The 25,863-nt window shown below is 27.3% G+C and overlaps 1 protein-coding gene across 1 annotated transcript in view; it reads right to left on the bottom strand.

Annotated features, from left to right (window-relative positions):
- The window catches only part of LOC108566823 (proto-oncogene tyrosine-protein kinase receptor Ret), a 62,027-nt gene extending 36,947 nt beyond the window's left edge, over positions 1–25,080 (bottom strand). The window contains exons 1-3 of the mRNA XM_017926890.1: positions 24,848–25,080; positions 5,386–5,622; positions 717–965 (exon numbers count right to left, since the gene is read on the bottom strand). Coding sequence (XP_017782379.1) covers positions 717–965; positions 5,386–5,622; positions 24,848–24,896 — 535 coding nt within the window. The 5' untranslated portion in view covers positions 24,897–25,080. The remainder of the gene's footprint in view (positions 1–716; positions 966–5,385; positions 5,623–24,847) is intronic.
- Positions 25,081–25,863: the final 783 nt, after the last annotated feature.

Raw genomic sequence — 25,863 nt, 5'->3', positions numbered from 1 at the left:
GAATTTGATTTTCGGGATTTCGGTTGTCGGGATTTCAATGTAGATCTGGTTTTTAGAGCAAAATTGAAATTTAATGTTGGGAATTAAAACAATATTAGTTTTTTTGCTTTTTGGTTGAAATCTAACAATAAGAAGATAGTTTTCAATATAATTAGACTAAGAATGTATTTCTTAAACAATTGAATTGAAATAGTAATAGTTTTTTAGTTAATTGGGGATAAATAAATTGAAATCTATTTTCTTTTTGTTTTCAATTTTCTTTAGGAGTGAAAGAAAACTATATACCTTTTATAAAATTAAACTGGAGTATTTTCGCTTTCGGTTATATCTTTTTTACTGAATCTACGACGTAATGTAATTCCACGTAATTTACTGTAATTCCCTCGGCCCTTTTCCCTCACTAAACATGTCTTCTCGAATCTCATTCAGATTTAGTGAAAACTACACCGACGAAAATAAAGAGAAATAAACAAATATGCGGAGAAAGATTTTTATGCTCTCTCCATGCAAGTTGTTTGTGAAACTTTTCCAGTGGCTTTTCTCCACTTTCAACACGATCCGACGCCGAGTTTATCTCTTTATAAAAAGGAAACGTAAACTTTTCTTGTTATTAAAAGGAAGCAATCTTCTAACGTAAACCCTATTTCTTGCAATATTGATTATAGTATAATAGTTTTAATTATATATTTTTTTGTTAGTGGAAGGGAAATATTTACCTTTGTTGATGGTGTAATTGAGTTTGAAGCCAGGACACAGATCGGTGAGGAACGGGGAGCTGAGTGTTCCAAGAATGGTCGGTTTTCTGTTCTCGAAGATCCTGTAGTCTGCGGTCTGCCAGTAACATAAGTCTTGAACGATGAGAACACAATCGAGTTTATCTGGTGGAGAGATATTAACTCGGACGCTCGTTTTATTTATCCTTCCGCCGTCCGACACAGATGCTGTCATATCGAAACTGACTGCTCCTGCGGAAAAAAAAAGAGGATAAACTTCTAGATAATTACTAAATCATGTGTTGAATGAAGAAAGAAGTTACGTTACTTTTTTTTATTCAAAATTGATTATACTATCATTAGTTCATTTAAATTTACCAATAATTACTCAAAGTTTATAAAGTAAAAATGAAACAATTATATATCTTTATTTTGTTGAAAAATGATTAGTATAAGCAATGATTTTATGTGAATTCAAACTTATGCAACGTTTAATTATTGGATTTGTAACAAAAGCACATTTAATAATTTGCGAACGCGCGGCGGATATATCCGCCATATCCTTTTCACAGGAAACTTACATTAAAATATTCCCATTTTCAGAAAATCAATTATATAATCATTATTTAATTTAAATTTGTTAATAATTACACAAAGTTTATCTAATAAAACTGAAACTATTATACTTCTTCATTTTCTTGAAAAACAATTATTATGCAATGATTCAATTTATTTGTATTCAAACTAACGCAACTTTGAACTATTGTATTTGAAAAAAAGCACATTTAATCATTTGCGAACGCGCGGCGGATATATCCGCCATATCCTTTTCACAGGAAACTTACATTAAAATATTCCTATTTTCAGAGAATCAATTATATAATCATTATTTCATTTAAATTTGTTAATAATTGCACAAAGTTTATTTAATAAAACTGAAACTATTATACTTCTTTATTTTCTTGAAAAATGATTAGTATAAGCAATGACTTTATGTGAATTCAAACTTATGCAACGTAACAAATTGGTAAATATTGGATTTGTAACAAAAGCACATTTCATAATTTGCGATCGAGCGGCGGATATATCCGCCATATCCTTTTCACAGGAAACTTACATTAAAATATTCCTATTTTCTGAAAATCGATTATATAATCATTATTTCATTAAAATTTGATAATAATTACATAAAGTTTATTTATTACAACTGAAACTATTATACTTCTTTATTTTCTTGAAAAACTATTATTATGCAATGATTCAATTTATGTGTATTCAAACTAATGCAACTATTGTATTTGAAGAAAAGCACATTTAGTCATTTTCCAACGAGCGGCGTATATATCCGCCATATCCTTTACACAAGTGACTAACTCACTTACATTAAAATATTCTTATGTTCAAAAAATCGATTATATAATCATTTGTTCTTTTTAAATATATTTCATAATTACACAAAGTTTATATAGACAAAATTAAACTATTATACTTCTTTATTTTCACATTTAATAATTTGAGAACGAGGGGCGGATATACCCGCCATATCTTTTTCACAGGAAACTTACATTAAAAGATTCCTATTTTCAGAAAATCGATTATATAATCATTATTTCATTTAAATTTGTTAATATTTACACAAAGTTTATTTAATAAAACTGAAACTATTATACTTCTTTATTTTCTTGAAAAACAATTATTATGCAATGATTCAATTTATACGTATTCAAACTAACGCAACTTTCAACTATTGTATTTGAACAAAAGTACATTTGAGCTTTTGCAAACGCGCGGCGTTTATATCCGCCATATCCTTTTCACAGGAAACTTACATTAAAATATTCCTATTTTCAGAAAATCGATTATATAATCATTATTTCATTTAAATTTGTTAATAATTACACAAAGTTTATTTAATAAAACTCAAATTATTATACTTCTTTATTTTCTTGAAAAACAATTGGCAGGCAATGATTCAATTTATGTGTATTCAAACTAACGCAACTTTCAACTATTGTATTTGAAAAAAAAACAATTTTAAACATTTGCCAACGAGCGGCGTATATATCCGCCATATCCTTTACAAAAGTGTCTAACTCACTTACACTAAATTATTCCTATGTTCAAAAAATCAATTATATAATCTTTTTATATTTATTTTGTAATTACACAAAGTTTATGTAGTAAAAAATAAAGTATTATACTTCTTTAATTTCACATTTAATAATTTGCGAACGATCGGCGGATATATCCGCCATATACTTTGCACAGGAGATTTCGCGGTATAAAAAGACAAAACATTATTTTCTTAATAATTTGTATATGAAAGTAGTAAATTTGAAATTCTTAAGATGTTCTTACAACTATTGTTAATTACTCTAGTAAAGCCTTATTTGCTGACTGAATGAATGGTGACTAAGGATATTCAATAATGCTTGAAATATCGTAGTTGAAGATCTACGTAGGCGGCGTGGGTGTAGGTCAGTGAAGTGAACTGAATATTACGGTTGGGTGGATGCGCCGGGTTACAGATAACTAAATCCTCAAAAAAAGGCATAATTCTCACACGTTCGAAGACGATAACTTCCTACTCTATTAATAGCTATTGATGCCAAAGTTCAGGCCAATTAATTTTCACTTCTGTCGACAATTTAATAAAAAAAGAACAGAAAGATAATACATTTCATTCAATTTACATCCCAAAAATTAATATAATTTTAACAGTTTTTTTTTTCTATTATATCTAACTTAAATTAGAAAAATTAAAGTAAAAAAAACTCAAGTTTGTAAACTGTTGCATTCTTTGTGCATTTATTTGAAATTCAATTAAATCCACGTTGGCTTAAATATTTTTGTTTTCTCTACAAATTAATTAAGGAAATTAAAGGATTCAGGTAATTTAAGAAGCTTTACATATTTTATTCCGGTAATCCCGAAACCGGTTTCAAGTTTACGCTCTTAAAGCGAACATTCGCAACTAAAACCTACTGACCTTTAAACCTCCGTTTTAACATGCCATAAACAAATGAATCTCATTAAAATACTTGATTAAATTAAAGATATATTAATGGTTTTTAAAAACATAATAAAATCTCATATAGATTTTTATTAATTTGAGAAAAAAAAAATAATGAAAATTAGTAAAATTATTAACAATATTTTGAAGAAAATATTTTAGAGCAGATCAAAAATTACTCTGTGAATATCAAGTAAAAAAAATTAATAAAAAGTATTTGGAATAAATGGAATTTCTTGATAAAGTTAGATTGTAAAGTAATTATCGTTGAAGCCAGTTCTTAGAAGTTTTAAGCAGTTTTCTGATTAACAAAAAAAAAATAATGAAGGAAATTTTTCTTAAAAAGAAAATATGCAAATTTTTACTCCATACATAAAATAATAATATTAAAATAATTTAAATATAAAAGGAACGATTGAATGCAGTTAAAAAAAACATAGTACATAATTCAATTGTACTAAAATGATTCAATTGGATCGTTAAAAGTTTGCTCAATTTATTCATTATTTAATATTACGTAAACACGTCACCAAGAAGAAAAACAAATGTAATTGATGAATGCGTAATAGGGCATTATTTTTTTGTTGTTTTTTTCTTCTTAAAGATCTTAACTGTACCCACGCAACTATGAAATTTATTTGCGTCGATGCATTATGCACGTAACACAATTTATGCATTCATGCATGTTGGATAATCTAAAATCAATGCCTTTTTAATAACTCCGAAGAAACAACGAAAACACGACACAAGGCATTACTTAGATTCAAATTTTGATATTACCATATGTAAAACAATAATATGTTTAGTATATGCGATGAAAAGAAGAAATTTCAAAGTGATATTTAATAGTTTTTTTGTATATTTTAAGAAAGTTAAGCAACGTGTGTTGTTAAAAAACAGTACATTTAATCATTAGCGAATGAGCGGCGGATATATCCGCCATATGCATATACAATATTTGTTTAGTATATGCGGGAAAAATGAAATGTCAATGTTACGTTTAAAAAAGTATTATTTTTTTTGTATATTTTAAGAAAGTTAAGCAATGTGTTGTTAAAGAAAAGCACATTTAACAAGCTGCGGATATATCCGTCATATTCAAATACAATATTTGTTTAGTATATGCGTGAAAAAAGAAATATCAAAGTGACGTTTAAAAAAGTATTTAAGTGTGTTATTAAAGAAAGGCACATTTAACGAGCTGCGGATATATCCGTCATATTCAAATACAATATTTGTTTAGTATATGCGTGAAAAAAGAAATGCCAAAGTGACGTTTAAAAAAGTTTTTTTTTTGTATATTTTAAGAAAGTTAAGCAATGTGTGTTTTTAAAGAAAAGAACATTTAACGAGCTGCGGATATATCCGTCATATTCAAATACAATAAATATTTAGTATATGTGATGAAAAATAAAACTGTATGAAAAGAATTTGAATTGATAAACATAATTTATTTGTAAACCTAATCAATTAATATCTCTTTTTTAGGCTTAATGTATAAATATTTCTGGAAGCACAAAAGATTGCTTCTTTTGGAAACTGAATTATTCGAAGATCTATTGTACTAGAAAATGTTTCTTGAAATGTTCAGGAATGCATAACGACTCATTTAAATAAGTTAAGAAATGTAAAATTTTCCTGATGGGATGAGATACTTGCCTTTAAAATTGGATTCCAGGTATTCCTTGGTGAAGGAAACGGCGCCGGAGTGTGGATGAATCTTTAAATATTTCATGTTGGGATTGAGGATGGAGTAGGTGAGTCTCGTCCGGTTTCTATTTGCTTCCGGCTGCGCGTGCAGCTTCAGCAGGATTTGCTTACTTCCGGTCGGGTACTTGCTCCTGTCACCAGGTACATTAACCGAGACATCTGTTATGGAAAAGTAAGCGCCGTCAACTGCAACAAAAGAAGAAAAAAAAAACGAATAAACTTCAAGGCAAAGATATAAAACTTATCTCGTGCATATGCAAAGCAATGCTCATAAAGATGTTTTGGACGTAACGTATTTTTTTTGTTAGAGGGCGCAGGTTTAGGGGATTCCCCTTTTGAATGTTCGTATTTATTATATAATATATATATATATATATATATTCATTCGACGAAACTTGTGGGGTGGCTTTATTAAACCGTTTTACGTCAATTCGAAAACAGGGAAACCGGCTGAATGAGCAGAGGAGGCCCGTGGATCCATTGTACAATTGCCCGCCTCTGCAGTCCAAAACCGACATTCCCACATCCCTGAAATACGGAACATGCGGCTTTCAGCACTTAGCATTTCAACGAATTTATTAAATCTACATTATTCAAATTCCTGACATATCTAATATGGTGGAACATCTTTTCCGAGAATACAAAGAAACTTGTTGAATCGCGGTTAAATTAATTGAAACATTAAATTAACTGTCTTTGTCACTGATTTAACGCTTTGAGTATTAGTGGTCTTATGATGAAACCACCTTTAATAATTTTTGTTGTAAGAGTCCTATAGATGCCCACACGATGAATGTGTTAGCATACCATTGTTTGTTATTTTAAACCTTATCCGACGAGCGGCTGATATAGTCGCCCAATTCTTTACAAAGAAGACACACTTTTCCTGACACTACACTTTTTCGCATAGAGCAATATTTAATAATCATGTATATAAATCAATATATTCATTAATCAAATAATGAATGTTACAAATTTTCAACTGAAAACTTTCCAAGAAGAATAAATAAGTAGTAATAATTACATTTTAATGTTGGATGCAATGATTTGAAACGTGTCTCTTGTTATTTAGTTGTTGTCAAGGAGATATATAACCTATTCAAGCTTAATTTAGTATCTACTGCTGTTTTAATTATGATACTTAAGATTTCTATGTACTTTTAGGTAAGTCAAATCACTGTTTATCTCTATAGTTTTACGTAATGTATAATTGCATATCTCATGATATAATTGAGAGGGGAAAAGTTATTTTTGAGAACAAATACAATCTATGTAATTTCATCAAACATTAAATTATTTCGAGGTTAAAATATCAATATTGTATTATTAAAGGTAAGTGTGAAATATAGCGATCAATAGCTTTTTGTACTTAGATATTCATTATATTTTTTATTACATAACTATTTTACAAAATATGACAGATCTGTCAAATTGTTGTCAATTTTCGAAATTTGAATATCGTTGATTATTCATACTTCCAAATATCTCTTATGTAACAACACCATCATATGGAAATTTAAAAAATACAATATTTTATTTGTTTCCAGCAATTAATTTTTTTTAAATATTTGAAACTTTTTTTATTCATTACGAAAAATAAATTATTGATTAATAGAAAGAAAATCAATAATTATTTATGAAAAAAAAAGGCTCTTTACTAATTCGTATTGATACTTAATTTGTCCTTGAAAAAATACCTATGAAAATTTACAATTATTCTTCTAAAATTTATTGTCGATTTAACCAATATTTTAAATAAAATGTGATGAAATTAATTATAAATATTTTTTATTATCTACACATTTTAATTGGCTTCCATTGAGACTAAAAAGGCTATAAATCTTATTGTGTCTGTTTTCTTTATATTTGTGCATTATAAGAAAAATAAACTTTATTTAATTTTTAAACTTTTGGTAAATTATTGCAACTATTGCCATAAATATCATTATTACATAAGATATAAACAAGTTTTGGTTTTACTTAAGCATATCTGTATTCATCTCCAAATCATGATATATTTTAATATAATTAATGATTATTAAAGTCCATTTGAAGAATGAATCCCATGTATTATTATCAGACAACAGTTTAATCATGATTTTAGTAGTTTTTTTTTTCTTAATGATTTCCGAAATGAAAAATAGGAGATGCGGAACAGAAAAACAAAATATAAAGAAGAACCACATTCACATTTTAATTAAGATATGCATTTCTAAGGCATGTACATTCTGGGAATAATAATCAGAATGTTAGGGTGGACGACGACGGCGAAAATTCCAGACGAGTAATTATGAAAAATTTTCCGGAAAGAATGTTGCACGCCCACGTCCCGTCTCAGCCCCCTTTTTATCCATTGCGTTGGATATGCCCTTATGCCATTCCCATTGTGCGCGCCCTATGGCCATTTTCATTTTCATTTTAACGGTGCGGCTTTCATTCGAGGATCGCTTTCAATGCATGCACAAACCGACAGAAATAAAAACATTAAAAGGATTGTTCGAGGGGTGGAGAAAACGAAAGGGGTTTTTGTATCGCGTTTATATTGAACTGTCATTTGGATTGAGAATTGTATACAAGCTATCTTCAATGTGAAGTGTTTCATCCTTTTCCTCGTCCACCGAACAGATCAATCCATATTTACAAATTCGCAAACAATGAGTGTGTGTGTAAAGAGCAGATAAAAGTAAATGAACCGTCCGTAATCTATTTCCCAATAAATGTTACGACCTATGTCAACACAATCGACCTATTTCCCTTGTTTTTTTTTGTGTTTTGTTTTATACGTAACAAAATCAATTGGGGTCTGGAAATAACCTTGCACCTCACATTTTCAACATTGATTAAGTACATACATTCAAGTAAATATAGTCAATATATGGAATATATCGAAAATAAAAACAATACATACCAAAATAGCTTTGAATCCTTCACAAATAACAATGTTGTACATAAATATGAGATACATTACAAACAAAAAATAAATATTTTGTTTTTTTCGGTAAATTTTATAATTAACGAAGTTTCTCAGACGCCATGCGAGTAACTAAGTTACGAAATGACGCTTATTTGTCTTTTGTATATATCATAAAACTTTGCTCTTCCAATGAGGTTCTCATTGGAAACCAAAATTATTCTACTTTGAAATCTAAATATTGATGATATTTGCTAAAGATCAGTCATTTTGACCCGAAATACACTAAATAAAATACTTCTGACCACGACTGCTTTTGGTCCTACAGAAAAGTACATTAGAAAATAGTAGAATAGTAAATTGCAATTGATTTAAAACAAATATCAGTTGGGTTAATCTCACCCAACTTTGGTACTTACGGGTTAAAAACGAAATATTTAAATTTAATAAATAGATTATTTATTTTGTTTATATATAAAATTGATTGATTTTGACCATAGTTAATTGACATAATGTTTTTTTGCTAAATATAAATTAAATGAATCTGAATTGAATTTAATTCAACAATATTGCGTGTTTTCAAAACAAGTTTTCAAACTTCAGCAATATTTTATGTCCATCAAATTTCAAATGAGTAAAATTTACTTAAATTTAGGTTTAAAAATAGGTTTAAAAATAAATATAAATTATTTTTATGTAATTTAAAATATTAAAATAATATTAAAATATTGATTTAACAAAATCAATTGGGGTCTGGAACCTGGCACCTCACATTTTCAACAATGCTTATGATACATACAATCAAGTAAATATAGCCAATATATGGAATATATCGAAAATAAAAACAAATAACAATTTTGTACATAAATATGAGATACATTACAAACAAAAAATAAATATTTTGTTTTTTTCGGTAAATTTTATAATTAACGAAGTTTCTCAGATGCTATACGAGTAACGAAGTTACGAAATGACGCTTGAGTTACAGAACTCTATTGAATTTTTTAGTTCAGTTTTATAATGAAAAATTACAAATTGTAAGAAAATAAATAATAAAAAAAATATGAATACTAAAATTTTATCAAAAATATTTATCAATTACATAATTTTAACCATTGTGGACGCGCGCGCATTCTTATTACATGAAGACCCGCACAGGGTATATTTTACCCACTATCTATTACATCAGTTTAAATGTTATCTTATGTAATTATGATGTATAATTTCTTATAAAAAATTATTTTAGAAGGCATTTAGTACACAAATAGGAATTTTAATAACATATTTTTTACAGATAATGATTTTGTAATTTATTGCTAATAATCAGAAATATTATTAATAAAAAAAAGTTAAAATAGATAAAATAGTATTGTTTATATTGAGAATAAAATCTACTATTAATAACTATAAGAACGTGTGTTTCCAATAAATCAATTCCATTTATAAACGACATTCAGCAAATACCTTATGTATCTGAGTTTCACATCTATTGATGCGATTAAAAGATAAACCATTATTTGTACCACCAGAAATAAACGTTAAAAATCAATTCTATTTATAAAACAAAACCATCGATTAAAGCCAAGTTAGCATAAATAAAACCAAACCATGGCAACAGCATACAATTTCAACAAAAAAAAATGAAACATAACCAATAAAAAGCAATTTTATTAATAGTAAAATACGCAGTTACAAATGGGACAAAATATCCATTCTCTATGCAAATAAAAAAGAAAAGCTTTTTATTAATTTAACACCGCAAATAAATTGATTGATTCGTTTAATTCTTTTACTAGTCAGAATTTTTGGATTGTTGTCAAGCGCTGCGATATCTCATTAATTGCGATTAGGTAAAATAAGCAAGTTCAAGGTTTCGTGCCGACGAACGAAAAAGGAATAAAAAAAAATAATGTAACTGCAAATAAAAATAAACCATTTTAAAGACACGCTCGTCACGCAAAGGTAAAACGGCAGTTTGAAAATACCTACGTTCACTCAATACTTTATGTAATATATATATGTATGTGTAGTTCTATAAAAATTTAAAGAGTGAGCTTTTTTTTGTTTTTCGAATTGTATCCTTGGTTACGAGGCTTTTTAAACAAATGCGGTGGATGCGCCGGGCGATAATTATGATTGCGAATCGATACGGCAGTAAAGTTCAGGTTCAAAGGTGTTTTAATTTAAGTAAAAGCTACGTTTAGTCGGCGGATAGTAAAAAAAAACTGTAGCGTATTAGTGCCCATCCCCTTGATAACATAGTAACAGAAGATATTGTGTATTTCTGATGAATTTCGTGCAATACTTTTACATTGTTCGCAGTTTAATGATGGTATAATTATTGATTGCAATTAACCAAGGTTGCTGATAATCATAATTATATGCGATAAGTGTGTTTGCAATATAGATAAAAGTACTTGACAACGATCTGATAAGAATAAACAACGCTGAAAAATGTAATATTTAAGTATTAATTACTGCGGACAAATAAATGAAATACATGTACTACCTGTGGGTCAAAATGACCCGATGATCAGATATTAAAAAAAATACAACGAATTATTAATTTTTTACAATAAACACAGATTTATTATCATTATTTAATGAATTTAAAGCTGATTTTATTACTGAAAACAGCTTGCACAATTATTTTTAAATAAGTAAAACAAATTGGTCTTTTGTATATGTCACAAAACTTTGCTGTTCTTATCGCAAACTTGTATAAGAAAAAACCTCATTGGAAACCAGAGTTATTCTACTTTGAAATCTAAATATTGATGATATTTGCTAAAGATGGGTCATTTTGACCCGAAATACACTAAATAAAGTATTTCTCGCCGCAACTGTTTTATTCCAACATTTGCAATTGAATTAAAACAAATATCAGTTGGGTCAGATTGACCCATATCAACATATTAAAAATATTGAAATTTAATAAATAAAGTATTTTGTTTATATATAAAATTTATTCATTTTGACCACAGTTAATTGACTGAATGTTTTTTTGCTAAATATAAATTAAATGAATCTGAATTTAATTTAATTCATTAATATTGCGTTTTTTTCAACAAAAAATTGAACAAGTTTTCAAACTTCAGCAATATTTATGTTCATCGATTTTCAAATGGATAAAATTGACTTAAATTTATTAAAATGCGAAGGAATATTTTAGGTTTAAAAATAAATATAAATAATTTTTATTTAATTTAAAGAAATCCTCAATTTCGACCAAATTCCGACGTTTTTCTGTAAAATTAAATGAAAATTAATCTGAATTGAACTCAACAATATTTTCTGTTTTATACAAAAAATTTAACAAGTTTTCAAACTTCAACAATATTTTATGTCCATCGATTTTCAAATGCGTAAAATTTAAGTAAATATTTTAGGTTTGAACATAAATATAAATTATTTTTATTTCATTTACAAAATCCTCAAATTCGATCAAATTCCGACATTTTTCTATAAAATTAAATGAAAATTAACCTGAATTGAATTTAACTCAACAATATTTTCTGTTTTATACAAAAAATTTAACAAGTTTTCAAATTTCAACAATATTTTATGTCCATCGATTTTCAAATGGGTAAAATTTACTTTAATTTAATAAATTTTAAGTGAATAGTTTAAAAAGTCCTCAAATTCGATCAAAAATCGTCGTTTTTCTATAAAATTAAATTGAAATTAACCCGAGAATTTCAAATATACGAAAAATTATTTAAATTTTATTTTCAAAATTTATTGAACAAAATCTGAAAAATTTCTAGAAAATGATAAAAAAATAACTTGAATTGTAATAATTTCAATAATATTTTATGTTTAATATAATAAAACTTAAATTCATTTCAATAAAATTTCTCAAATTCTCTATTACGTGTAGGAGATTATCAGGTGAAATTAGTGCGGATTTATGCTGGGATCCACGAAGTAAATCGGTTGCATTTGAATATGAATCGCTTCATGAATAATTTCGGACACGGGCTTTAGCACGGTTCAAATCGCGTATTAATGGACATTATCGACAGTATTTGGTTGGCATTAATCATTTCCAATGAAGTGATTTCATTGTTCGAAATGGGCACGCTTTGTTTTCTTTTGACGCAACGTGATTCACATGAATTATATTTTTATTTTTTTGGCAGATGAATGAGTGAATGTATGAGTATTGCTGGGTGGAAAGATTCTAAGATGATCGATGGACCCGAATAAAAAGTGGGACAGGAAAAGTGCAATCCGTGAGTGCAGCTGAAAAATGAGCTCAGACGTTTTTCCCAATGAAATAGAATTAAGCGTTGATATCTATTGTTAACTTGGAAAAGGGAATAATACAATGTAGGGATTTTAGTTTTTGTGCTTTTTGATTTACACTTTTTGATGCAGTTTTTATATATTTTAAGAAAAATGTATACAATTTATTTATATTTATAAAATTGTATACAAGTACAGCAATACTTTTTATAGTCAGGTTTGAAACAGTCCGGATTCACTATAATCAAACTGTTTCAACAATTCAGTTTCAAACAGTGTTGGATATTGGTGGAATCGGACTATGCGAGATATCGTTGTATAGACAAAGTAAATATTTTATTTTGATTTACACTTTTTGATGTAGTGATAATATTATAGGTTTTTATTTATTTCTAAAAAAATAAATATTTATAATTTATTTACATTTGTTAATTTGTATGGAAATAGATTAATAAATCGAATAGTCCAGCTTCGATTAGTCCGGATTCACTAAAGTACGGTTTAAAATTTGTATTACAAACTAGATTTTAATTGATCAAAATAAAAAAATACAAATTATAAAAAGTAATATTTTTTTTGCTTAATACAATCAAATCTCTATTTGTATTGTTTTAAAGTCTTTCATTTGTACAGTTTCAAACAGTGCATAGTTTTGAACAATCCGGATTCACTATAGTATGGTTTATTTTATTTCTAAATTTTATAATTAGCTTATTGTATAATGAAATCTCCTTCAGTGTTGTTTATTTACATGCCCTCTATTAGTCCAATTTCAAATAGTGCGGGATATTGGAGGAACCGGACTATGTGAGGTATTGTTGTATAGACAAAGTAAATTTAGTTTAAAGTCGTGTTAGATCTGTTTTATTTTGATTTCCACTTTTTAATGTAGTGATAATATTATAAATTTTTATTTATTTCTAGAAATTAAATATTTATAATTTATTTACATTTGTAAAGAAATAGTCCAGCTTCTATTAGTCCGGATTCACTAGAATACGGTTTAAATTTTTTGTTTATATACGCGGTTTTAAAGTCTTTTATTTGTACAGTTTTAAATAGTGCATAGTTTCGAACAGTCCGGATTAACTATAATCAAACAGTTTCAACAGTTCAGTTTCAAACAGTGCGGGATATTGGTGGAATCGGACAAAGTAAATATAGTTTAAAGTCGTGTTAGATCTATTTTAGTGATAATATTATATGTTTTTATTTATTTCTAGAAAATTAAGTATTTATAATTTATTTACATTTGTAAAGAAATAGATTAATAACTCGCTTAGTCCAGATTCAATTAGTAGAATTCACTAGAGTACGGTTTAAAATTTTTGTTGTTAATTTATATGCAGTTTTAAAGTCTTTCATTTGTACAGTTTTAAACAGTGCATAGTTTCGAATAGTCCGGATTCACTATAGTATGGTTTATTTTTTTTTTCTAAATTTTATAAATAATTAGCTTATTGTATAATGAAATCTCCTTTAGTGTTGTTTATTTATATGCCCTCGATTAATCCAGTTTCAAATAGTGCGGGATATTGGAGGAACCGGACTATGCGAGGTATTGTTGTATAAACAAAGTAAATTTAGTTTAAAGTCGTGTTAGATCTGTTTTATTTTGATTTCCACTTTTTAATGTAGTGATAATATTATAAATTTTTATTTATTTCTAGAAATTAAATATTTATAATTTATTTACATTTGTAAAGAAATAGTCCAGCTTCAATTAGTCCGGATTCACTAGAGTACGGTTTAAAAATTTTGTTGTTTATATATACGTGGTTTTATAGTCTTTTATTTGTATAGTTTTAAATAGTGCATAGTTTCGAACAGTCCGGATTCAATATAGTATGTTTTTTTTTTCTAATTTTTATAAATAATTAGCTTATTGTATAATGAAATCTCCTTAAGTGTTGTTTATTTATATGCCCTAGATTAATCCAGTTTCAAATAGTGCGGGATATTGGAGGAACCGGACTATGCGAGGTATTGTTGTATAGACAAAGTAAATTTAGTTTAAAGTCGTGTTGGATATATTTTATGATTTTCGTTATTATAAAATGTATTTTTTTATATAAATAAATAAAGAAATAATAAGTATATAAATTAATAAATATTTTGATGTGAAAATGGATTTAAATAAAAAAAAGTGGATTGAAAATATTTTCTAAAAAATTTTCAATCAAATTACTGGAATTGCATTTGAATGTGTCTGTGTCTCGGTGATGCGAACAATAAAACCGTAGTGGGAAGTCTGAGTCACCCGAAAGAGGATGAGGATGGCCGAACTTGTCGTGGGATGAGCATGATAATATCGTGAAATCAATGTAGAAACAAACTGAGACACCCCAGGAATCCCGATGATGCAACATCACCATAACGACCGGATCAAATAAGAGTCATGGAAACCGTAAATACACAAAGAAAATTCAGCAAAGAAATATGTATAGGAAGTAAGAAATATTAAGAGGAAAAGTAAAAGAGTTAAGTAAAAGTTATATAATAAAATCGCAAATGTTTAGTTTAATTGTCGATTATTATGGTTAGAAAGTTAAGATAAATTAAAAGTTAGACAATAAATATAAAAGCCGTAAATCCACAAAGGAAAAGTTAGAAAATAAGGTAATTTTTTCCTTAATCTAATGAATGATGTATTGACTCAGACGCCACGCGAGTAACGATGTTACGAGTAACGAAGGATTATAAAATAAAATGGCAAGTGTTTCCTTTAATAGCCGATTTGATCGTTAATTTGTAGAGGAAGTAAGAAACTCAGATAAAAAGCCTACGTTTAATTAAAAGTCAGTTAATAAAATTGCAAGTGTTTCGTTTGATTGCCGTTTTCTTATCGTTAATTGTAGTTTGCCAGTTGTTAAATTAGATCGATTTGTGGTAGAGAGAAGAAGTTTTTTTTTATGTTTGGTCGAAAGGAAAGTAGTTTTCAAATTGATGAAAATTTGCTAGAGGGAAAAGTTTCGTGGCTGAAGATGAAGAGGATGCTTGAAATCTTCATTAAATATAAAAGAGTTCTTGTGAGTTGCGCTATTGCTGCTGGGAATTGGAGATGTACGTGCATTCGCATATTCTCTAAGCTTTGAAAATATAACAGAGAAATTTGATCTCAATATTTTGTTACGTATATAAAAATTTGAAATTTATGTAAAATTTGTGTATTAATTAATATATTTACATCGAATTTCACTTATATCCTTATACATTTTATAAAATATACATACTCGCATAGTCCGGATAATCGGTTCCACAAATCTTTTGACTTCTTGAAACCGGAGTAATTGAGAAACTAAATATTGACAAAAATAAACGGTAGAAAAGGTAACTTGACTGTATAAAGACAAAAATCTATAATTTATATATACAAATATTTTTATGTATTAATTTTTTTAGAAATTATTTTTATTTTCCTCAATTAAAAATTAGTTTACTTTAAATGTTTCTACAGTGAATCCGTACTGCTTGAAACCGCACTGTGTGAGGTTTTTATATTTATAATCAACAGTGATATTTTTTTATTCTTTTTTTCAATTTTTAAGTAATTCATAGTTTAAATATTTGATTGTTTGAAAGCGGACTAACCGAGGAACTAAATAAACCGTAAAACAGGAAAGTTGACTATATAAAGTGAAAAATAAACAATTTATATATACAAATATTTGCTCAATTAAAAATTTATTTACTTTGATTGTTTCTATAGTGAATCCGCACTGTGTAAGGTATTTTTATTTATTATCAATAATGATAATTTTTCTTCTTTTTTTTTTCATTTTTTAAGTAATTTATAGTTTAAAGATTTGATTGTTTAAAACCGGACTAATCGAGGAACTAAATAAACCGTAAAACAGGAAACTTGACTATATAAAGAGAAAAATAAACAATATATATATACAAATATTTACTCAATTAAAAATTTATTTACTTTGAATGTTTCTACAGTGAATCCGTACTTTTTGAAACCGCACTATATGAGGTATTAGTATTTAAAATTTATAATCGATAGTGATGATTTTTTTTCTTTTTTTCAATTGTTAAGTAATTCATAGTTTAAAGAATTGATTGTTTGAAACTGGACTAATCGAGGAACTAAATATAAACAAAAATGAACCGCAAAACAGGAAACTTGACTCTATAAAGAGAAAAATAAACAATTTATATATACAAATAATTGTTCAATTAAAAATGTATTTATTTTCAATGTTTCTATAGTAAATCCGCACTGTTAGAAACCGCACTATGTGTGGTATTTGTATTTATAATCGATACTGATGATTTTTCTTCTTTTTTTCGATTTTTAAGTAATTCATAGTTTAAAGATTTTATTGTTTGAAACCGGACTAATCGAGGAACTAAATATAAATAAAAATGAACCGCAAAACAGGAAAAAGGGAAAAATAAACAAATATATATTTATAAATATTTGCTCAATTAAAAAATAATTTATTTTCAAATGTTTCTATAGTGAATCCGCACAATTAGAAACTGTACTATCTGAGGTAATTGTATTTAAAATTTATAATCAATAGTGATGATTTTTGTCTTTTTTAAATTTTGAAGTAATTCATACTTTGAAGATTTGATTGTTTGAAACCGGACTAATCGAGGAACTAAATATAAACAGAAATAAACCGTACAATAGGAAACTTGATGGGAAAATCCATAATATATATATAAAAATATTTATGTGTACTAATTTTTTAGCATTTATTTAACTCAATTCAAATTCAGTTTATTTTCAAATCTTCTATAGTAAATAAGTATTGATTAAATCCGCACTAATCGAGAGATATTGCTGTATTTAAAATTTGTGATTAATTGTGTTGATTTTTATATATTTTCTTGATGAATTTTTTAAAACTTTACTTAAAGATTTTTTAATAGATAAATACTTTAAATTTAATGTTGAATAATGATGATATGCATATTCATATTTTTAGATTAATGAAGTTATTAAGATTTCAGCGAAATGACTTGACAAGAATTTGCGAAATCTTAATCACTAAGCGTAGAATTACAAAGCGAAAATGAACATTTTATGGTAGCGAAAGGTTCCGGAGGGTTCGACCCTTCGGTCATGTTTCGAACAATTGCTTCTGCATATGCACATTTCCCTATTCCAACAAATGCGTAAAGGTCAACTTTTAATCGAGAGATCGATACAGTTGAAGAGTAAACAACGCATATGTCCAAAGCGAACAAATAATGTTTCGGAATGAAACATGTATTCATGAGAACACGTATGTTTTGTTCCTTCCACTCAATGATAAAGTCAACTTTCCGTGCGTTTAGTCTATATATATAGAAAGAGTATACAATGAGCGAAATAAACGAGTGTGCAGGAAAAGAGAGATAAAAAAAATGTGTTGTGAAACTTTAAGTATTCGCATAAATTTAAGTCGGTCGCATAAGGGAGAATATTGATAAGGACGATTAATAAGCACCTAATGGATGCGTGTGTGTATGCAACTTGAAAATTATCGATCTGCACGAAACCTCCTTCCTCCTCCGCGTGCTTTACGACCGAAGAAATTATCCTACGACGAAGGAAGTTTCGCAGCACGCTCTTAAGAATTATAAATCACAGACTGCGCACAAAATACTTCAATACTTACAAGATACGAACTTTACATAATTATTATGTTTATATAATAGATTCGTTTTTTCTGATAATAGTTTCATGAAGATGCTAGAAATACAGAGTTATAACGACAATACAACAAAGTTTTGTAATCCTGACTTGCATAATGTAAACTAGGAACAGTAACTTCATTAAGGAACGTACACACAATTCGAATTAGATAAGCGTTTGTAACAAGTAGCAAATCTAAACTAAAATACGTGATGCTAATTTTAAACTGAATTATATTTGCATTCATCTCTACACGAAAATTTTATACTTTTATGAATATATTAAATACAAATTGATATAAATTACTTCTTTGCAAAATATTTCAGTCATTGTTATTATTATCATCTGAAATGTAATTATATAAAAATAAATAATGTTTCCAATAATATAATTATGAAAACAGTCGATTTTTGTCAATATTCCGCACTTTTTGAAATTTGTTTTAGACAAGACAATAAGTTGTAAACAGGGATTTTTTTTTGTATAAAACATAATTTTATGTACAAATATTTTTTTTTGTATAATGAAAATTTATTGTATTATGAAATTTCCAAAACCGGACAATTGTGAATCCGGACTATGCAAGGTTTTGTTTCATATTGTTATACTAAGATACACTAAAATTTTATTGATAATTTGAATATAAATTTTGAAATAGTTTTAAATAGAATTATTTATTAATGTATATATATGCATTTAATAATATATCCATTAATTACAAGTGTTTTTGTAAATATAATCAGTGTGCAATATCTGATGCTAAAAATGGATTAAATTCTATTTTCATTCATAATTATAGGAAAATACTTCACATATATAAAACATATTTAAATTATGATAATTTTCGTTATAAATAACTTTTTTTTTCCAATTTATTAAAATGATTTGTGTTAAATAAATTGAAGTTTATTGTATGTAGATAATAAAGCTATTTATTAATATTTTTATGTTATTTTAAAGTACAAATCTATGATAATAACTTAAATGTGTAACGAATGATGTAATTTCCTATTGTTTTAAATACAATTTAGCAGCTGTTTTGATTATATAAAGTACAATTTTTTAATCAAAGTTAATCATGTAAATAATTATGAAATTTTCTATTATTTTATAGTTTTGATAATTTAGATTTCTTTTAAATTATTTTTAATAAATCTTAGCGCCGATTTATTTTGATTATCTTTGATAAAACAAAACAACTGATCAAAATATGTTAATTTCTAGTGTTTTATATAAAACTTAACAACATAATTTTCTATTATTTTAAATAATAATTTTTAATAATTTTAATTATATACATTTAGAATCTTTGATAAAACCTAAACAAGTACAAACTATGTTATTTTCTATGGTTTTATAGAAAACTTAGCCACAGTTTTGATGATTTAAAGTACAAATCTGCAGTCAAACTTAAACAATCAAAATCAACAAAATTAGCCACCGTTTTGATTATTTAAAATACATTTTTTTCTTAAAACTTCAACAATTAACAAATGATATAATTTTCTATTATTTTAAATAAAACTCAGCTATATTCTTGATTATATATACTTAGAATCTTTGATAAAACTTAAACAAGTTTAAAACTATGTTATTTTCTATGGTTTTATAGAAATCTTAACCACAGTTTTAAATATTTAAAGTACAAATCTTTCATTAAACTTGAACAATTAATAAGTGATATAATTTTCTATTATTTTAAATAACTGTTAGCAAAAATTTTAATTATATAATTTCGAATCTTTGATAATACTTAAACAAGTTTAAAACTATCTTATTTTCTATTGTATTATATACAACTTAGCCACAGTTTTGATTATTTAAAGTACAAATCTTTCGCAAAACTTAAAAATTACCAAATGATGTAATTTTCTATTATTTTAAATAAAACTTATAGTTTTGATTATATAAATTTAGAATCTATGATAAAACTTAAACAAGAAACAAAGTATGTTAATTTTAATACAATTTAGCAAAAGTTTAAATTATTAAAAATGCAAATCTGTAATAAAATTTAAACAATTAATAAATGCTATTTTATATTATACCATATAAAATTTGATTTGTTACTAATTTTAGTATAAATCTTTTAAAAACCTGAAACAAGTAATTAATGAAAATATACATTAAAAATAACTCTCTACAACTGTCGTATTTATGAATACAAAAGGTTATTATTATGATGCTTTTTCTCTCAAAAAAAAACTATTGAGGCATTAAAGCGAAAACTGTAGTAGTACATAATCCAGTACTCCAAACAGAGCAGAATCTGCATATGCATGCAAGTGCCAGAGCAGCAGCAATTTCACAAAATTGCTCTCGGAACGCGCTAATTCCCAGCACCACTAACTGTTGATCCACGAATTCCATCCAAAACCTTTTTATTATTTCCACTCCATCTTTATTTCTTTCTTCCTCTCATTCCGAATTTAGGCTCAAAAAATCCTGCGTTTTCATCAAATAAAAAAAAAAGAAGTTTTTCTATTCCTACACGCACTAACAGTTTTCACCAAAAAAAACATTAATATTTCCGCGTATCGGCATTAGCATTCTATTTTCAGGCGCACTTGTATATTAAATATTGGATTGCGAGGAGAGAAAAGAGAAGAGATATTGGAACGGTCCCAACCATCGTGCATATTGTTGATGCTACCAGTATCAATTTCCATTGCTCCAAATTTATATAATTAGACGTTAATCGTCTTTGAACGTCTAAAAATATAGTTGCGAATTGTGTTCTTCCAACATTGTTAATGTTATTGTTCTGCAAGACGATATATACACAATGAAATTGAAGAAAAACAAAATGAGTTTTTAGAAGAGATGTGAAATGTTTAGTTCTTTTTATGTTGCATCATGCTCATAGCGCTCTGTCCCATTGGGAAGGCAGTAAAAATGTAATACACGTAAATTACTCAGGTAGGTGTAACATTTTCCACCTGAAAAGCAATTACATTGAACGTTAATTAACGTTTTCTCTGTATGCGTATATTTTACTTCAATATAATTATTTTGATAAGTTTCTTCCTATTATTTCAATATTACAAAAAATATTTTTAAATTTCTAAATTAAATAGACTATTGTAAATTATGACTCTGTACATATTGAGAGTCATATGTATGTAAGGATGGACCTGAGCCATAATTTATGTTCCTCCTTTTTATAAGCGACAAAACGACGATTTAATAAACGGAAGGCAAATATGATAAATGCATTTTAATATGCGCCATTCCATTCGAGTCCTCACTTCCTTCCTCTATTCCTTCCTTGGCATTCCGCCCTTAATATCCTTGATTGTCTCAACAGGATCGGGACTTCTTAGTATGTCAAAGACGCTTCTTAATAATTGATTATATCAACATTGAAGTTCTAATGGGTTTCCTTAATTAACCCGGTTTTCTCTCTAGCACACATTCACACTTACATATACATTCGCTCTTACGTACATGGATTAGCCGTCCTTTTGTTCTGTTCAAAACGCTAGTTTTCATTAAGCAATTCGCGTTTAATGATGTGTGAAAAATACAGTTTGGTAAAATCGATATTTTGCTAAAATTATCTATTATTCTCGTACAAATTCACATTTACTTATATATTCGCTTTTACCTACATTGAATTAGACGTTATTTTGTTCTAAAATTAACAATTATATTCTATTATGTTCATATATATTGACATTTACATACATATTTGCTCCTACGTACATTGCAATTATGGATTATGGACATTTACTTATATATTCGCTTTTACGTACATTGAATTACACGACCTTTTATTCTAAAATTAACAATTATATTCTACTATTCTCGTATATATTCACACTTATAATCATATTCGCTCTTACGTACTTTGCCTTTATGGTTAAGACGTTCTTTTGTTCTGTTCAAAACGCTAGTTTTCATTAAGCAATTAGCGTTTAATGATGTGTGAATAATACAATTTAGTAGACTCGATATTTTGCTAAAAATTACTATTATTGCTTTTATTATTATTGTAAAAATTCACACCTACGTACATATTCGATCTTACATACATTCAGCTTATGGGTTGGACGTTCTTTTGATCTGTTTAACACACCAGTTGTTATTAAGCAATTCGCGTTTAATCATGTGTGAAAAATACAATTTGGTAAAATCGATATTTTGCTAAAAATAACTATTATTTCTTTATTACTCTCGTACAAATTAATATTTACTTATATATTCGCATTTACGTACATTGAATTACACGATCTTTTATTCTAAAATTAACAATTATATTCTACTATTTTCGTATATATTCACACTTATAATAATATTCGCTCTTACGTACTTTGCCTTTATGGACGTTCTTTTGTTCTGTTCAAAACGCTAGTTTTCATTAAGCAATTCGCGTTTAATGATGTGTGAATAATACAGTTTGGTAGAATCGATATTTTGCTAAAAATTACTATTATTGCTTTTATTATTATTGTACAAATTCACACTTACGTACATATTCGATCTTACTTACATTGTGTTTATGGGTTAAACGTTCTTTTATTCTAACATTAACAATTATATTCTCGTATATATTCACATTTACATACATATTCGCTCTTACGTACATTGCAATTAGAGATTAGACGTTCTTTTGTTCTGCCCAACACGCTAGTTTTCATTAAGCAATTCGCGTTTAATGATGTGTGAAAAATACAGTTTGGTAGAATCGATATTTTGCTAAAATTAACTCGTTCCATATTTTTTTTTCATTGTGAACGTACGATTAATTCTGCACTTTTTGATCTCCGAAGGTCGCCTCGAAAATTGTATTAGCAATTATTTACGTGCGCACCGCCTTTGATCTTGAATATAAAGTTCATTTGTTTTTATATCCAAACGTTTCACTTTCATCCATAGACAATTTTTTTTAATTAAAACATTTTAAGCAAATAGTTTAGTTAAATATAAACTAATAACTTTATTGAACAAAATCGATAAGAACTTAACTTTTCTTCAAGAGAAATGTTTAATTTGTAAACTTGCAGTAAGTATTGATAAGAAAGATCAAAATGTTGTATGGATTAGAGAAAAATTGAAAGAGAAATAGAGGTTTCTGAATGTGGAAAATTTGTTTAAAAATACGAAAGAGAGATGCGCATAAAATCAAAGTTTATTTACGCCGACACTAATAAAACAAATCTTTAATGCTCGCTTTTACTATTGACTTACTCTAAAAATAAATTTCAATAATGAAAATATTAATAGTTGAGGAAACCCGTAACAGAGTAGAACATTAAAACGAATCAAACTTCCGATTTTCGTAAAGTAACAATTTAAAAAAAAATATATTTTCCTAATTCAATTAAATGTTTTGTTCAGCAAATTTTTACAAATTTAAATAATTAAAGTAAAAATCTAATTTCAAAATTCTCGAAATTATGCTATAAATGATGTAAAAATGAATATTGTATTGAAAATCTTTATATTTCTGCAAAATCTATTTTTTCCATTAGATTATGTAAAAAAAAATCTAAATTAAATTTGGTGTAAATATTTATTATTTATTTATTGTTTCGTTTTCGAAATAATGAATTAAATTAGTTTATGTCATAAATCACAGTTACCATCAATAATGAATGATTATATGCAATCAAATCAATAACTAAATATAAAATATACAAATGAAGTTAATAAATATCCAATACAAAAAAAAATGTTTATAAAATTATACATTTTTAAATAATCCAGATTAATTCTGATAATCCAGACTATCTGATTTAGTAGACTGTTAATATCCGATAAGTCGACATTTATTGGAGCCTCAATCCAAATATTTGCGGGCTTCGCTTGCAGCAGAAAAAAATAATAAAATATTTCGGCACGCGAAAAAATATAAAATAATTATGTAGTTTGTGGTGGAAAAAGAAAGAACGAGAGAGTTTTGCGTGATGTTGCGCAGAAATTGGTCGTGTTGTGCGAGGAAAGAAAGAAATCACGAAAACGTAAATATTTACGTAGCAAAAAGAAAGAAGAGAGAGGAAACAAAAAAATGAAGGAAAATTCAACAGCGTTAATTATAATTTTCTAACGTTTTATCCATTAAGTAATTTTATTTTTGGTTTTGTCAGTATTCCAAGAAATGGTAATGAAAATACGTATTATATCTTTCTTTACAATACCCAAATTAATTGATGAATTAATATAAAGTTTTTTGATGATTTTTTTTTGCAGTATTTTAATTTAATTATCGTGAATAAATATGAGTTTTTTTGTATTATTATTCGAATTGTTACAACGAATTGTGGTCACCCATTCATTGTTTAACTCTAAAATGTAATATTGAAAATAGTAAACTATTTATTAAAGTGTTGTACTTTATTAATTTTATGATATATAATATGAAAGTTGTAATAATAGCTCAAGTTTCTGAATTTAATAAGAAGTTTCTGTCTCAAATTGTTATTAAGTGTCAAGATTTTTTTTAATGTAGCAAAATACGTGTGTGCTAGTTATGCATTGGTAAATATCACCCGTCTGTTGCTTAACTTTTGTAAATAATAGTAAAAATGCAGTATAAATATCCTTTTTTTGCTCCATTTATTATCTAAATGGTGGAAATGTTGAAAGGATATATAGAAAAGGCAAACGCTTACCGCGTAAAAGTGGAATGGTTACGAAGATTAGTATTAATTGGTTCATCATTTTACGAAGGACAACACACAGGACACGCACTACTATTATTAGATTCGACTGTATTCGACGAGGAGGACGAAGAGATTTAGTTCTTTGCCATTTAGCAGGAAGAGTTTGGCGCGCGTCTGCTTCCGTTGTGGACGAGCGCGAGCGACGTCGCAGGATAACTGTTCGGTGTTGTGGCGGCGGCGGCGTCGTCGGCGTCGACCGGCGTCTATCTGAGCGTCGCAACGCCTACACTCTGATAGCGCCTAAACTGAACCCCCGTTTTTTGCCGCCCCCGCGTCACGGCATTCGCGTGAGGCCTATCGCAGTAAAAATTCTTTCTCCCTTTGGGTCCCGTTTCGAGTCTAGTTGGCCCCGCGCCCTTCACCACCGCAACCTGCGATAAGGTCCAACCTGGATATGCTTCACAAAATAGGAAACTCATTAGTGGAGTAGAAAAATTACTATTAATGTTAATGAATTAGGTCGCATCACCCACGTAATAACTGACCACCAATAACTCGAATCGCGTTGATTTTATTTCCGTGTCATTTCGATGTATGGAAAGAACAGAATTACTATTTAACATCGATTATCAAACATAAATTGTTCTTAAAAACTGCTTGAAAAGAGAATTTCTTTAAACACAGAAATCATTATTAATATTTACAATATATTGCAAAACGTAAAGCAATAGAAATACGGTTATTATTGAGTGAATTATATTCGAAAATCGAATATATTTGAAAACTGAATTCATTATTAACATCAAAAAATTTATGTAAATTGTGGAATGTAAAGCAATTGAATTACGTGTAAATGTGAATGATGTTCGTAAACCGAATATCTTAAAAAAAATTAAATCATTATTAACATTACAATTTATTGCAACAAGAATATCTAAATAGTAGAACGTAAAGTAATTGAATTATTGTTATCCAATATATGTGAATGAAGTTCGAAAACCGAATTTCTTTGAAAACATTTAATC

Source organism: Nicrophorus vespilloides, unplaced genomic scaffold (assembly GCF_001412225.1).
Source record: "Nicrophorus vespilloides isolate i.1.1-1 unplaced genomic scaffold, Nicve_v1.0, whole genome shotgun sequence".
Lineage (NCBI taxonomy): Eukaryota > Metazoa > Arthropoda > Insecta > Coleoptera > Silphidae > Nicrophorus > Nicrophorus vespilloides.
This window is presented reverse-complemented; position numbering and strand designations above follow the sequence as displayed.